At 39.5% G+C, this 16,360-nt stretch overlaps 1 protein-coding gene across 1 annotated transcript; it reads right to left on the bottom strand.

Annotated features, from left to right (window-relative positions):
• Positions 1–5,395: 5,395 nt before the first annotated feature.
• Positions 5,396–11,048, bottom strand: LOC105939941 (glial cell line-derived neurotrophic factor). The gene is made up of 2 exons (XM_012882317.3): positions 10,288–11,048; positions 5,396–6,893 (listed from the first exon to the last, which is right to left on the bottom strand). Exons 1-2 carry the CDS (start codon positions 10,712–10,714, stop codon positions 6,337–6,339), a joined length of 984 nt encoding a protein of 327 aa, XP_012737771.3. The 5' UTR covers positions 10,715–11,048; the 3' UTR covers positions 5,396–6,336.
• Positions 11,049–16,360: the final 5,312 nt, after the last annotated feature.

Below are 16,360 nucleotides of genomic sequence, written 5' to 3'. Positions count from 1 at the left end.
TCATAACAGATTTCCACAAAAAAAAAGGAATGTAACAAATTTGAAAAAAAATAAATAAATAAATACATTGAAATAACTAATTTACAAACCAACAGCTTCTGCAGCGCGCCATTTTCCGCATTCATGAATCTAATTTCACCAAACCAAAAAACAAAGCTAATCAAATAATACCGAGAACACGGTGGTAACTTTGACAAAACTCAATGTCGGGTGAATTTTGAGCAAGACAAAAACAAAACAAACATATCGTTCACATGAAGCTGAGGGGTGTATTTCGTAACATTTACCTCGGGTCTGCAAAATTTGCTCAGCGAGGACCTAATTGCTGTGACTACCAATTAACAGTTCTCTATCAAACGAAACAGCTGATTAGTCGATGCCTCGTTTGTTGTTTTACCACGGGCTTGTGAGCCTAAAAACAAACACCAAGCAGTTTAAACTGTACGGGAGACTTAGTGCTTGTCTCCAAAGTTTTCCATATATCAACAACGTGTCAACTAATCCAGTTCCCTCGGTATTTAGCACCTGTCTGGAACACCACCCCTTCACAGTCCAACAGAGAAACTCTATCCGTTCATTACAAGCTCGTCTGTCGCCAGGAACAAAGCAACAGACGACTCATCTGAAACCGACACTACGCTTTGACTGCTGCTCGGCTCTTGTGGTTTCCTCCGTTGTCTGGAGCAATAGGTGACAGTATTGTGATTTATCCTTTCTGTCCTGGGCCCGGTAACAGTTGACACTTGGGATTGGGTTTTACGCTGCTCATTGGCTGTGAGTTTGTCGTTGACACTCTAGCCTCTCTTTCTCTTCAGCCCCTTCGCATGGAAGATGTCAGAAAAACAGCCTGTAAGCAGCTAGAGATTTTGTAACACCAGTGCGTCCTCGTCATGGCCTCCGACAGCAGGGTACCTCAAGGCTGTATACTTAGCTCTATTTTATAGACCTGTTTCTGATTTTCATCCTGAATCAGAAATGCAATGTCAGTCCAAAGGGAAATTACATGTTTTAAGGAACTACGGAAGGAGACTCTAATTGGAGGCACTGTGTTGTTAAATTGATGTTGTTAAGAGGACTCTCAGGGTGTCCTGTATGTTTTTTCTATTTTCATAAAAATCTTTCTTTGTAGGAACAGCTATAGAGGGATCAGAAAACAACAGACCTATGAAAAAAAGGCAACACCTCGCAACACACAGACCGCTCTGCACCTTCTTGTAGACAGCATCACCGTTGTGTACCCAGTCAACTCATTTGTCCAGAGGATTACAAAGCATTTGTACTTCTTGTTTAATTGTGTTAATTTTAAATACACAAGACTTCGGCTCGAGATAGGCACCGGCCTCAATATAAAATCTGGTGTTGGGCCCGAATTAAATCCCTGATAGCTTCTTTCAAGAACTGCTCTTCATAAAAATAATGTCTGCTTAAACTGAGATGTCGAGGGGGAAAAACACACACACACAAAAAGTTAATTGAGTCCAGCTAGTATCATCTAAAACAGTGTTTTTTTTTTTCCTGTTCCTCGTGTCCAACTGTCCTACATAGTCTCAATACGTCTCTGCTTCACGCCTGAATCAAAAGATTGCTTTACCTTCTAAGCAGCCATCAGGGGGCTGCAGAAGCCTCTTCATCACCAATTTATTTAAGAAAGACGTGTGGAGCCTGGGCAAAAGCCTAAAACATGAAGGACGTTGTGTCACGAAGACCAATACTGAAAACCACTGATCTAAAGAACATAATAGATACATCCTCTGTTATCATTTCAGCAGGAAGAAATCGTAATTTATGCATCCTTGAAAAATCTCACTTTTGTTTTTCTGCTTCAGCCAAGACTCTGTTTCTCATTTACAGGTGGCTCAAAACCCCCCTGCTGCCAGACTCTGCACCAAAACCCCATTTTACTCTTATATCACTGGTCTGCTCGCTTCTCGTCTTGTCTGCAAAGCCATAAACAATCAGACTCCCACGTCCTACTCCTTCTACTCCTTCGAAACCCTTAAGCTCTTCTGATCAAGACCTCCTTGTTGTTCCTCGCTCCAAACCGAAAACATCAGGATGTTGTGAATTGGCTGCTTTAGCTCTGGATGCACAGGCCTCCTGAGTGTTTTAAATCAGACATAAAAATCCACTTCTTTTCAAAGTGCGTCTTACTCATCTCATTCAGGTTTTTTCCTCCCCCCCTAGGTTTAAATCTGGGGTGAGAGTGTTGGCCAAGTGGTTAGGGAGCCAAGTGTTTGTGTCTTGGACAGACAGCAAAAATTGCCGGTTTGAAACTCAATCTGACAGTCCGGTTCCCCCTGAGCAAGACCCTTGACCACAGATTTCTCCCTGTGCACCTCCCAGTGTGGCAGCACTGCTCCCTAAGGGACGGCTTAATCACAGAGGCAAATTTCTTCCCTGTATAAAGGGAAATATGTATTTTATTATTTATTTTCAAGCTAAGGTTGTTTTACTCAATTTTCAACATATTTTCAGAAAAGTATGATATTAAGGGATATTTACTCAGGAATTTGTGGCTGTAGTAATTTTTTTAAATCTTTTAAACTCTTGTTTTTGTTGCACTTCTTGTGTATTTTAGCGTCTGTCAATTTCTAACCAAAGATCAAAGAAGCATACTTACTATTCACTTTTGCAGTACAGTCTAAAAATGATAAAAGGATATCACAGGGGGATGGCGTGCGGATATCTGCAGCGTTCGTTCCCCACAACTGAATGTGCACAATGCTATGATTTGATTCATCAAACCCTGATATGCTGTGGTGAATAAATTCAAAAATGCATTTGGTGTTATTTAAACACAAAACACGTCAATGAGAAGTCTAATCCCTCGTTTTTGATGTGCTGTAATAAAAGCAGGTTTTCTTTATGTCCTGCTTGCCCTTTATTTCATGCAGCACAACTCTTGCGTGTATTCTCTTTCTGTATGAACAATAAGAGCAGAAAAAAGAAAAAGAAATCAGCTCTTTCACTTGAACATCATAAGCACTCATTGGTTTAGATAGGGGGTAACTTGGTTTAAGCTTTTTCTGACATAGTCACAGATATTACAGACTGGTATCTTTTCAAAGATTTAAGCTACACATTTTTCCCCATTACAATCTATGATCCAATATTACTACAGCATGTTTAAATTTCATAGATCAAAGTGTCTTGACATTACGAGTTTAAATTTTTACAAAGCTGGTGGAGCAGAATCCCAACCATACCTGAAATCCTGAATGCATCCGTGCTCTGACCGTACTGCTTCGTTTTTGGGTAAGTTCGGCCAAAACGTACGGGACAGAATAGATGCTGCGATTAAACAGATGGAAGATTACTTGTTGGGCTGAGCTGTTCAGTGAGGCTGCGGTGACTCAAAGCTATAAAGGGGAAACGTGAGAGAGCAGAAGCAGATCAAATATCGACCACACTCGTTATTGAAGTGAGACACAGCTTCTGCTCCTGAGTTCTCCAGTTCCAGCATCTTTGTCTTCATTGTCGTCTCTTGATGTTTTTCCACCTTTTAATCACACTGCCTCTAAATATTCCCTCCTTTCTCTCTTAACATCTGCTCCAAACCTCTCGGTTCTCTTTATGCTGTAAGATCTTCCGGCACTTAAAGTCATCGTCTTGCCTGCTTTATGTTCATTTAGTGGAAGTGCTAAGCTATAGATCATATTCTCTTTGTGAAGTACTACTTCCTGTCATCCCATCTGAAAAAAATTAAGTCTTCTCTTTTCTCGTGATTTTTTTTCTTCTCCTACGTCATCAGGACACAGGCTGACAGCAGCATTGCTTGTTTTTGATTATTCTAAAGGCTTTATTGTAAATCGAGTTCCAATTTTTTTTTTTAGTTTATGAGAAAATGTATAGACATTTTCTTTCCTGAGGATAAAGTTATTTGAGAAATATTTTACAAGAACCATGTGTTGTTATCAATGTTCACTTATCACAAACATCTAATCATGTCAAGGACTTATGAGTTACACTTAATATGTTGGAATAAAAATACCAATCAAAACAAAAAATTTCAGGTAGAGGTTAAAAGAACAGAAAATGAACTGCAGTTCTGTTTTTTTTGCAAGGATTTATAATCATTTTATTCTTTTTACACACCGGTCCTTTAATCACAAGAAGAAAAATATTTATTGATGGTTTTAGTCACCCGGCTCTAAAACAAACTGGAAAATCGGCATAAGCCAATTTGTCTAATACTGTAAATATAATAAAAATGCCATCTACAAAGGACTAAATGATATTTCGTTGTTTTGTTTGTTTTATTAGTTCTTTATTTGGCATTTAAGACAAAACTGGTCATTTAGTGTCATGTATTACCTGCCATCATGGTGTTGGCAAGCAAGGTGAACAAAGAGGCAGCCAAACCACAGAAACACGGAAACGTTCATGTTTGTAATCAGGGATGTAAAGCTTAGTCTACCTGCTGAGAAGATGTTGATTTTCTCCCCTTTTCAGTCTTCGTCATTTGGAAATGGGGTCTTAGACATACTTATTGCAGTGAGAACCATGATAAATCTGTTTTTGAAAACTTAGCCGTTAAGCCATAGGTCAATTTTGTTATTGTTCTTTCAACCGCTGGGTTAAATCCAGTCATCTTTCATGTTTATTTTCACACCTATCAAATGAAAAACCCAACCTGCAATGTGATGACTTTTATTCTGTGGGAAAACAAATGGCAGCAAAAAGCCTGCTCTGCTGTACCACCGCAAACTTATGTTTGGAGTTTGTTATAAACACTGCTGGGACTTTTACTGGAACCGCATGTGCTGCGGTTGGACAAAAAGTTTTTTATTTTTTAAACAAATACTGAAGCTGAGCTTGACAGAAAACAAAGGAAAGAATATGTAAAACAGCATCTCTACCACCCTGGAGGAAAGTGCATGTGAACCAGGGCATTTCAGAGGAGAATACCACAGTCTCTAAAAGCAAATCATCCTTCAGCAGGACAGCCAGATAAGAGATTATCAGAATGGACCATATTTTTTGTTTTGCTGCTCAAACAAAACATTTTAAGGCTTTCTACACATCTTTACATGGGATGCCAGTGGGGAGTTATAACTTGTTTTTAAGCCAACAACACTTCAGACAGCAGATTAATCAGTTATTGTTTGGTTTCAATGTTTCCTAAATGTTCTAATTAACATTGTCACTGTTTTTGTAAGTTATTTAGGATGACGTTAACCTCTGGGGGAACTCTGCATAGCAAGCAGTTAGTCAACACTGGAATGTCACAATTGATAAAAAGACTCATTTATCATTTATTCAGGCTGCTCTTATACAAGCATCAGACAGATTAAACTTAACATTACGCAGAAGACATGTGAAACATCTGAGATATTAGCGATGCATTTAGTTTATGGCAAGGGCATCCAAAGAGTTCATGAAGAGAAAGACCACAAACATGCAACAGCTTTTATTCAAAAGCAGACTTGGGAGGACCCATTTGCTAAACTTGGGTGAAAAAGCAAACTTGTCCAAAGGAAGAGTGGCCCACGTCCTGTTCCAGTTGCTAGATACAATTTTCTTTGAAGACAATTAACCCCAACGATTGCATGTCTTTCTTTTAAAAATATCTCTTTTATTAATCTACAATTTAGGGATTCCTGTTTAACAGAAATGAGACTTTGTTTTATTTAAACATTGTGTAGTACTTTAATGTTGAACATGTAAAAGTAAAGATCACATTTTATGTTCTTTTTGACTTGACGAGTCAGCGTTCTATTTAACTACAACTGAACGACTGATACGCAAATGGTGCAAAGGGAAAAACCGCATCCTTACTTGACTTTGCAGGAAGTCTACAAAGAACCTTAAACATCCCCTCCTAATGCCTAAACTCTCATCGTAATCGGTTTGATGTAAACAATTATCAGATCCTGACATAGCCCTTCACGGCAATAAATAACATTTATTCCTTTATAAAAGTGTAATAAATATCAATAAGTTAAAACATTGTGATCTTCATAAGTTAAATATCATACGCGACTAACATATTCCAGAGGGAAGAGTCTTTATTGCAAGAGAGCTCTTTCTTTCAGGATCGATATCAAGAATCAAGAGTCTTTATTGTCATTATGTAACCATAATGACATTTTGTGAATGTTTGTAGTTTGAAAACTGTAAAGAGAAATGATGCATGTTGCTGGAGATGAGGCGTAAAAAAAAGAAGTGAATCATGAAAAAGGAACACTTGAATACCGCCACCTGTTGAATTTCATTCACAATCCCTCCGTGAAGTACAGCTTTCACATAAAAATGTAAGGACAAAAGAAAAACAACAACAAAAAAAACAATTCAACATCTTATTTCAAATGAAACATATTCAGTCGGCAGATCCTTCTAAACACAGCCACATTTTCTGGCAGAGTGTTTCCTCACGGTGTGGTAAATGAGGTTGTCGTCCAGAAACGAGAGGTCGTCGTCAAACGCGATTGGACGACAGCAAGCCTGCAGGGGCGTCTCTTTGGCGGGGAGCTTCCTTTTGTTGACCAGGTTAAAGAGGATTTTGTCATAGTTGGTTTCGGACTTTCTGCAGGGTCCTGAGCAGTATCTGAAAATCATTTCCTCGCTGGATTTGTAGCCCAGGCCCAGGTCCGTGACGTTCAGCTGAATCTGTCTCAGCACGCAGCCCTGTCCCCGTCCAACGCCACCTCTTCTTCCGCTCTTCCTGCTCATTTCTCCTTTATTTTCCCTTCTCCTCTCTTTGCTCCTCCTCAGCTTTGCTCCCTTCCTCCTCTCCCTTCTGTGCCGAGTTCTGCTGCTCCAGTTTTCGCTGAGGTGGGAGGAGAAGGAGGTAGATGGAGGCTCTGCAGAGGAGGAGCGACGCACTCTTCTGATCACTACTTTGATAAAGTCCATAACATTTCTGTCACTTTGGATGAGCTCCTCAATCGTGTCTGAAACACATTAATAAAAAAAATTTCAGTATCGCAAAAACATGCCTGATGTCAGTCAGATGTCTTTCCTGGCTGGTTATTAAAACTATATGTTGTACCGATATGTAGTTTCTTTTATTCCCATCAATCCTACTCAAACTAATTAATATTTACTTTACAAATGAAGTCCATTTATAATTATCAATAAGACAGTTGATAATGTGCTATAATTAAGATATATCAGCCATTTATGGTCATCATAAGAGAGCAGTTGTGTAATTTATTTAGAAATTGATTTTATAAGGTTTTTGCAGGAGGATAAGGGAACTTGGATCCTTTAACAAAAAGGTAAACAATCTTACAGGCTAATGCTACAAGCTAACGCTACGACAATGATGTTTGAGGGCATAGGACAGAACGCAAATTCACATTTACTTCAGGAGTCTATGGCTAAAGCGTTGACAGATCAACAGTTTTCATCTTAAGTCCCATTTACTTGTGGACTTTATCAATAAACCACACTTGGTTCCATCCCCTTTTAGTCTATTTGTTAAACTGATAGATACATATTTGTTTAATTTTTTTTCACATTTTATTGCACTAAAATTTAGAATGGAGGATGGAGACACTGTCATGGTGCAGAGGACTGCAGTAAGTACATTTTGTATAAATGTATTTTTTACACATTTGTTAAAACTGTCACTACATCCTGACAGTGAACTATGAGACAGATAATCTGTGAAAAAAAATCAAGCTCTTCTGGCTTCTCCCAGTGGTCCTACTGCCATTTGCAGAATTACACCACTCCCGGTCAGAAGCAACCAATCAGAGCCAGCGGTAATGTCCGGTTGTGATTGGTCAGTCACCCTTGTTCAGTCACACTGAACGCTGTGCAGATCCGGTCGCGGCGCGGCAAGGAACCCAAATAATTACAAATCAATAAGTCAACTCACATGAGTTGCGGGTCTGGTTACCAAAGCCATGCGGCGCTGCAAAAATATTCTGCAAAAAGTGAAGTTTGACCAGATCAACTGGATCAAGGTTCTGAATTTCACAGAATTTCACAAGCTAAACAGGAAATGTCCGGCGCTATACTATATAAAGTTCAGGTGAATTTCAGAATAAAATCCTCACACCAACTTAGGTAGCTTGACAGGGTGTAAACAAAACGGCGATACAGAAACACGAGGAAACAAAGGGGCTTTGAGGGGATGAAATGGGATATTTAAGCGCACAGATAACGAGTTTTGCCTTAAAAAAATTAAAACCATGGCCGTTATTTAATAATTTATAAGGGATAGCAACAGAAAGGACCACATGAGCTGCTGTTCTCGCCACTGATGTTTCCGCAACCGGAGACCAGCTGACCTAGGTGCAGTGTGAGTCGGGGTTTGTGGAAAACCGGTGCTGGATCAGGACCGCAACCCACAACGCATTCAATGTGAGCAAGGCGTTAGTCCATGCTTTTCTAAAAATTCCCTACTGCAGCTTTAAATTGTCATGTCTCACTGTTGTTGTTGTTGTTTTTTTTTCAAGTATTCCAATAATTTTAGCTTTCAGCAACTGTAATTTTTCTTATGGCTTGGTTTCACATTTTAAAGTAGGTTCTAGGGTTCATAGCTGAGTTTACGTTGATCTGTTTTTCTTTATTCATTTGATCTTCTGCTTCTTTTAGTCCTCTCAGTTGCTTCGGGCCTCCTTCAGTGGTTGTCAGCTCCTCCTGTTACTCCCTCCTCCACTCCGTGCTGGCTAGTCTCCAGGGATTCCCTCCTGTTATCATCCCATAGCTCCGAGTTTCTTTGGAGTTTTGTCTGATGATTTTGGTGCCTTCGGCTGTTAGTTTTGGACTACTCCTAAAGTAATTACTTGGTTTCACACCATCCCACCTGCATTTTAAGCCCTTCAACACATCTTATCATAACAGATGAGTAAGAGCCTTGCTAAAGAAGCAGGTAAACTCAATATTATCTGATGGACAGCTGGGGTGACCTCAAGAATGTTTCTGGTTCCAATCTGTACAGGGCCTTTCTTTATGCACTTCACATGTTTCCCTGTGCATGCCAGGGTTTTCTCTGGGGACTCCAGCTTCCTCATACAATCCAAAACATTCACGTTAGGCGAACTGGTGATTCTAGATAGATTTTTGGACGTGAGTGTTTGTGGAGATGGTTATGTGTCTCTCTGTAGACCCGTCGATGGATTTAGGAGCTGTCTACAGTGTATCCTGTCAGCGATAGTTGGGAGAGACTGAGAAACATACAACAACTGTGTATTTTAGGTTTTAAATTGGACCTAAATAGCAGATGAAAACACAGTTAACATTGAAAACATAATTAAGCTTAAACGGCTCCTCTGAATGCCTGCTGCATATGCCATTCAATAGATTCAACAAACATTTAATACTGTGTGATGTAAAACTCTTGTTTTAGTTTCACAGAAGTTGGTGAGACTTCTCACCTTCAGTGGGCTTTGAGTAATTTCCCTCTGGGATTATTAAAGTATGTCTGATTCTGATTCTGGCTTTATGTTTAACCTTAGTCAGTGATGAGAGCACACGTTAAAGTGATTACTTCAGTCTGCATGTTTCGGTCAAAAATATACATATTTAAATTATCTTCAAAAAGTGGACAGATTTTTGGTCATTTCATTAAAGCCTGGAAAAAAAGTTACTAAGTATTTCCACTTAAACATTTAAAAACACAAATTTAAACAGAACTGCAAAGGAGGGAGACATAAAAAAGTTTGGACTTGATCCAGGATCACTTCCCTGTCAGCAAGCCTTTTAACCTACTGACCTATTGGAATATGCTCCACAGTCCACTATAGAGGATGTTTTGCTTTAGTAGAGGTCAACACTTCCCTCATGTCAGCTAATTGATCATATCCATTAATTTATTTATTAAACAGATATGTTAAAATACATTTTGAACTGCATTCACTGTGCATTAAGCTTAATTAAGAATAGAAAAAAGTGGTTCTTTTTGTAATATCTCACGTTGAACAAATAGCCAGAAGCCTCTTCTATTTCTAACCCTGGACATATTTTAAAAAGTTCAACAAGATACTGTTTTGTGAAACGATTACTGTAATAAATGGATGCATATAAGCATAAAGAAACCAGGTTGGGAGACTGGCTCCTCATTGCTGGAATATGACTGGAATTAAATTTAGTCACCAAATCCATTTTGAAGAAAACTTCAAAAAAAGTGGGAATGGTTGTGTTTTTAAAGTTACAATAAAGTGCGTTTCAGTAAAATGTTTCTCAAGTAACTTCTTTCACAAAACATTAAACGCAAACAAAAACGTGATTTATGGTTTAAGACAATCAGAAACGTGATAGTCGAAATGCATATTTTTCAATCGAGTTTTTTTTTTTTTTTTAATAAAGCATTTTTGCATAACTATAAGCGCTTACATTTCCCGCCTGTATCCCGTCTGCCAGCTGTCTCCGCAGGGGTTATGTCCGGGGAGATGACGGACAGGCGGATCTGAACCGGCGGGACCTCCAGGGGACTCTCCGGCGCTCCCTCTCTCCTCTCCGCGGGCGCAGGCTGCTGCTGTCGGCTCCGGAGCAGCGAGCTGGACCCCACTGCACTGAGCAGAATCAAACAAGTGGTCAGGCTATCCCATAACTTCATGGTCCACTTCAGTCCGACAGAGGGACATGGCGCGACACGCAGTCCGAGACGTGTCGTTTGACGGAAACCAACGAAAACGGATGCAGCAGAGGAGGCGCACGCAGCGTCCAGAACTCCAGGACCCCTCAGGATCTCTCTGCAACATGGATCAGGAAGACGACCCGCTGCTTGGGCTCGTTTGCAGCCTCTCGCACAGGTTGTCATTGAGCAGGCGGATCTTCTTCAGAGAGCAGCCCAGCTGACTCGAGTCCAACCCATCGAGCATCCGTCCGTCCAGCCCGGACTGGCCGCGAACAGCGCGGCTGGGTCGACGTGGAGAGATGCTGACGTCTAGCGGTCCTTCGCCCGCTTTGCTTCCGTCCCCTCCCCAGGCGGACTGCCCAGGGAGGGGCTGGCGCGCAGATCCAAGGCTCGCCCTGGGACCCAGAGCTGCTCCTGGTAGTGGAAGTTATGTTTTTGGGAAAGTTTTGTAGATGGCCGGAAGGGAAAGCGTGGTGGTTTTTTCACGCTTTCACCCGTCCAGGTTCTGGCGCCTGTGCTGAAACGTGTTTCTAAAGTGGCCGCTAGAAGCTGAAGGGGCCGATTAGTTTTAGTGCTGCAGCGTGTTGTGATTCACGCTGTCTCTAGATGACACACCTGGATACAGTAAACACCTTTACAAACACACACCAGGTATAAAAGTGTTTTTTAAAATGTCTTTTCAAAACTCCGAGACTTCTTATTTAATGTTTTAGCTTTATAGATAACTAATAATTGATGAATTTTTTCCTTTTTATTTTAAGTAAATCTCCTTAATGCACTCAGTATGGAAGGCCATTGCTGTCACTGCAATGTGGAAAAAAAGTGATTTCATGCACAATATGTCAAATCACAATCATCATAGCAACATCCATGTGTGCAATATTCATGTCGGCTGTGCACCGGCTGAATGGACCGCAGAATTTATTAGGCTTTCATATTTTAAGAGCTGTGCGTTACACCTCTGCTTTCTGATGTATACTATTGAATTAAGTAACCGTGATCAGAAAGCTTCGGGAGAGTGGTGGAGAGATTGTAATGATGGCTAAAAAGAATGCAATATTAATTAACACAGAATATTTTTATATACATATTATTATTTGTTTATGAATAGATATAGTATCTCTTAATAATGAGTAGTTATGTGAATATGGATAACGTTTCAAACGTTTAAGATGAAATGCACTAAACACCATGACGGAAAAAAGGGATTCGTATTTCATAATTATATGCGACATTTCAATTAATCTTTAGTAGTCTGAATGGGATTCTATAGAATAAAATAAAAGAGAAAAATCAGAACAAAACCAAATCGTTTTTCCTTAACTTTCACTACATCTCTTTGAAGAAAATAAGGAAATAAAAGTCAGTGACAGTTTAATGAAACTTAAAAAATAAGAAAAAACTGTTGCTTATTTATCCATGTTAATAATATTCGTCAGATTTTTCCCCATTCATTTAAAAAACAAAGCAAACTACATTTAGCTCTATGGCTACAACATTTTAGACCTATTCAGGTAATATGATTATCTGTGCTGAAAGTAAAGGGAATAACATCTGTGTAAAGGATTCAGGTTATTGCATCAATGTAATTCAAGTAATTAAAATGCATGCATGCATTCTTGCACTTTAATTAAGTCTAGACAGAATTCATCAGGGGATTTTTTTTAAAGAGAAATAAATATGGATGTGTTTCACAGGTGCAATATGTTTCCATCTTTGTGTCTCTGCAACCTTGTTTATGTAATGTTTTTATGGATCAAATTTAGCACATAAAAAATACACACCTTTTCATATTCTGCAGTTTAAATTAGGACTGTCAAGCCAGCAAATATTTACGCACAAAGCTACTATGAAATACACTGTGTCCACATGTGCACACATCCTTGCAAATATTGCAGATAACCGAGTGCACAGATCTGAAATGAACCCTTAAATCATTTTGTTTCAGGGTAGAAAATGTTTTAGTGAGGCCAAAATAGTTCCTGGAACACTCTGAACATACAAGAAGAAAAAAAAAATGAGACTCTTAAAATGCTGAATGTTTCAACCATGCACAAGAACTGCTACCTCACCCTCTAATTACTCTGAAGTGGCTTCCCTTTCCACACATTTGTCAACTTCCCTGGATGGAAATATCTCTTCCTCAAGCTGTTAAACACTCGTGAAGCAGGAAATCCACCAAGCAGATGTCCGTTTCCTTTCTTGTGAAACATATGGCTTTCCTTGCCACAGAGGTGCCGTACAGTTGATCAGATATTCTGGGACCCAGTTTCTCATGTAAGAGGTCATTTCATTTGAAGGTAATTTTATTCATGGTGGACAATTTGGGAATGTAGGCCTGGAACAACCTGCAGTTCAGAGAAGCTTAATGCAAGGAAAGATGAAGCATAACCTCTGTTCAGGAGCTTGTTTCGTTAATTCAAAACTTGAATTGATTGAAGATCTGACAAAAAAGTAAATTTATCCAAATATTTGTCAATCTGACTAATATCTCTTTAAAATCATCTAAAAATCTGGTGTTGTTGTTGTAGTTTTGAATATTTTCAAGAAACTAACATTAAGTGGAGCAAATGTCTTCTGACTCCATTCAATTTCCAAGAACACAAAACTGATGTGTGCACCATAGCAAAAACACGGTCGTTAACCCACCAAACATCCACGTGTTGCTGAACAGATTCACGCTTGCACTGTGATGGTGAAATTCTCAACATATGGACCAGAAGTCAGAGCAGTTTCAGACTCTGAGCCTCTCACGCTGCTGTAGACTCCTGGTTTCCTTACAGACAGATTCACAAGCACAGATCCATCTATGTATTTACCTAGAAATTAATAAGGAGGAACTGATCCCCAGCCTCTAATAAAAAAAAATACATTAAATAAGCTTTACTTTGGAGCAGAACTTGACAGGCAGTCATTTCAAAACCAAATTGTCCTAAATTGTATATTAAATGGATTTGCAGATATCAATTCAACTTGCTCTTTAAACAGAAGTTGACTGAAAACCATCAAGATCACAAAACATTCAACATAGATATCAGAGGAGAACCTTCTCATAACTTTGACTCTCGGATGAGCTCATGGGGACTTTCTAATTTCAGCTGAAGAATTTAAAAACAGCCTCCTCTGTTACAATGAACATAATTCCTCACAGCATAGATCACATCCGACCTAGAGGTAACAGCAAGAAAATTACATCTTGAGTGGGGTTGGCTCTAAAATTAGAGATGGTATATTTTTATCTTTAGTAGGTCTGTTGTCTTTAATAATTGGGATATATCAAAATAATGACAGATGAGATTAGAAATCCAATCCATGATTGACCAAAAGCAAAAGCAACCGGTTCCCATGACCAGCATAGGTTATGAATGGATTGAAAAAGCACATATTTTGACCCATTGCAACGTTTAGAGAGTAATCAACACCATGTGCTGACGCTGCTGCTTTGGCCTGAGGGTGAGCGCGATCAGACTGCAGGAGCTGTGAGAGTGAATGCCGTCCGCTTCCTTAGACCGCAGGGAGTTAACTGGTGTTAAAGGAAGGTCATAATAGATGTACCATTTTCAGAATTAACTATTTAATCTTAGATTATCCTCCAGGTAGAGCGGGCCTGAATCCCTGCGACAGCAAGTTATGATACCAAAAAAAGAAGAAGAAAAATGGCAGAGGAGTAGTTTTCTACTGAAATTAGGAACAGTTTAAGATATTTAGATATTTTTAGATATTTATTATTTTCTGAAATTAAAATTAACTTTTACATTGTTTAAGACTAATCTTTGTGTCATTTGTGACATTGTTAGTGCCACTGCTTATCTCTGCCTTTATCATTAAAGACACTGATAGTGACCATGGCAGACAGTTTGGAATGCAACATGATTATTCTTGCAGGGAAAAAAACGATTTCAGTTTCAGCTAATGTAAAATAGACTTGTTTGATACTTAAGTGCAAATACTGAGCCTTGTCCATGTCTGTTTGACAGTAGATAGTTTGTTTTTCAGTCTGTCCAGGTCTGTTCTTCCTGTTTGTTGGTATTTGTCCAGGAGAGGGAACCATTGAGCTCCATTTTCCCCAAGATCCCACACTGCATTTTTCCACTTCTGAACTCACAGGTTTTCCAACTAATTCTTTCCAATTTTACACTTATTGGCAGTTTAATTTAGGGAATTCATGTTATTACATTTGCAATAACTTACTTTTAATTAGGTGACACTTGAATTTACTTCAGAACTGAGACAACCAATAGGGAATGTAAACGTGAGAGAACCTACAGCTGAATTAAATCTATTTTATGAATTCAGTGTCACCACAGAAGTCCTCACTTCAACAATAGAAAATGTCGAGACTGATTAATGTTGTCATTTAAGAATGAAGAATCAATAAGCTTTATTGTCATTATGCATAGTCTTTAGCAGCTAATGGACTCATTTTCAAGTCAGCAAATCAGACAACAGACTGCAATACTGTGCAATTAATTTAGTTACAGAATTGTGCAATTTGCATGGATGTCTAAACAGACAGTCTCCAAGAGATTGAGTGGGAACTGTTGTCCAGATGCTCCACCACCTCCCCATGTATGCAGAAAGGAGCCTGTTAAGTCTTCCTGGACCTCCTGTGGGCCAATATGACCTCCTTGGACCTGCTGGTGTTCAGGATGGGGTTATTCTTGGAGCACCGCTTAGTAAAATTGTGGACCCCTTCTCTGTAGTGAGTCTCATCATTGCCGCAAATGAGACCCACCACAGTGTGTCGTCTGCAAACTTCACCAGCATGTTTGTGGGGCGGACAACAGAACAGTCGTGGGTGAAGAGGGTGAAGAGAGAAGGGCTGAGGACACGACCCTGCGGTGTGCCGGTGTTGAGGATCAGTGGGGTGGATGTACGTTCTTCAGTCCTGACCGTCTGGGGCCTGTTGGTGAGGAGGTCACTGATCCAGAGCAGAGTGATGGAGATAATCCCAGGTTATGGAGCTTCAGAACCAACATGTCTGAAACCATGGTGAGAAAGGCTGAGCTAAAGATAGCATCGTAACAAAGGTGTTGGGATGCTGCAGATGAGTCCGAGCTGCGCGAAGTGGCAGCGAGACAGCATTCCCTGTGGAATGATATTCCCCGTACGCAAACTGCAGGCAGTCCAGGCCAGCAGGGATGGCCTCCTTGATGTATTTCAGGAAGATCTTTTCAAAACACTTAATGATGACAGGGGTCAGAGAAACAGGACGGCAGTCATTGAAACAGGTGATGTTTTTTTTTTTTTTTTTGGAAAAGGCACGATGAGGGATGATTTCAGGCAGGTGGGAACCATGGAGAGCTGCAGTGAGAGGTTGAAGATGTCCAGAAAGACCCCTGCTGGCCGGTCAGCACATGTTTTTAGCTTTTGACCTGACAGTCACCTAACACCACGTCTGGACCTGCAGCCTCGCTGGTGATGACCTTCTTTAGAATGTTAAAATTACGTTCTATCATTTGAAATCCACTCTAAACATGACTTTCAAAATGCATTTTATTTTCACAGTATATTGTTTGACTTGTTACACTGTGATGTCAGGAGAATGAATATCATTTCATACTTCATGCCGTATTGTGAACTATTATCTTCACAAGTAACAAGATCAGCTAAATCTTAAGAAATAAAGAAGGAAAACCTATTGTTTAGATTTTTTTTACCTATTGTGAAACTATAACACTTTTTAGTGGAGCAATATGCCTGTTCAACATTTAGTTTTGAGACTAACATTTATTATTGACATATCATGTTTAATTTTTTAATGCTCAATACATAAAATTATAAATTTCATGAGCCGATGTCTAAAACTGCATACTATGGCCACACTAC

Source organism: Fundulus heteroclitus, chromosome 12 (assembly GCF_011125445.2).
Source record: "Fundulus heteroclitus isolate FHET01 chromosome 12, MU-UCD_Fhet_4.1, whole genome shotgun sequence".
Lineage (NCBI taxonomy): Eukaryota > Metazoa > Chordata > Actinopteri > Cyprinodontiformes > Fundulidae > Fundulus > Fundulus heteroclitus.
Note: the sequence above shows the minus strand (reverse complement) of the source record. Positions and strands in the feature narration are given on the sequence as shown.

Excerpts from the sequence above, each read along its gene's own strand:
- LOC105939941 (XM_012882317.3), bottom strand. The coding sequence starts at position 10,714 with ATGACAACCTGTGCGAGAGGCTGCAAACGAGCCCAAGCAGCGGGTCGT. Across the intron at positions 6,894-10,287 it reads ACGGGATACAGGCGGGAAAT|ACACGATTGAGGAGCTCATC; the intron begins GTAAGCGCTTAT and ends AATGTGTTTCAG.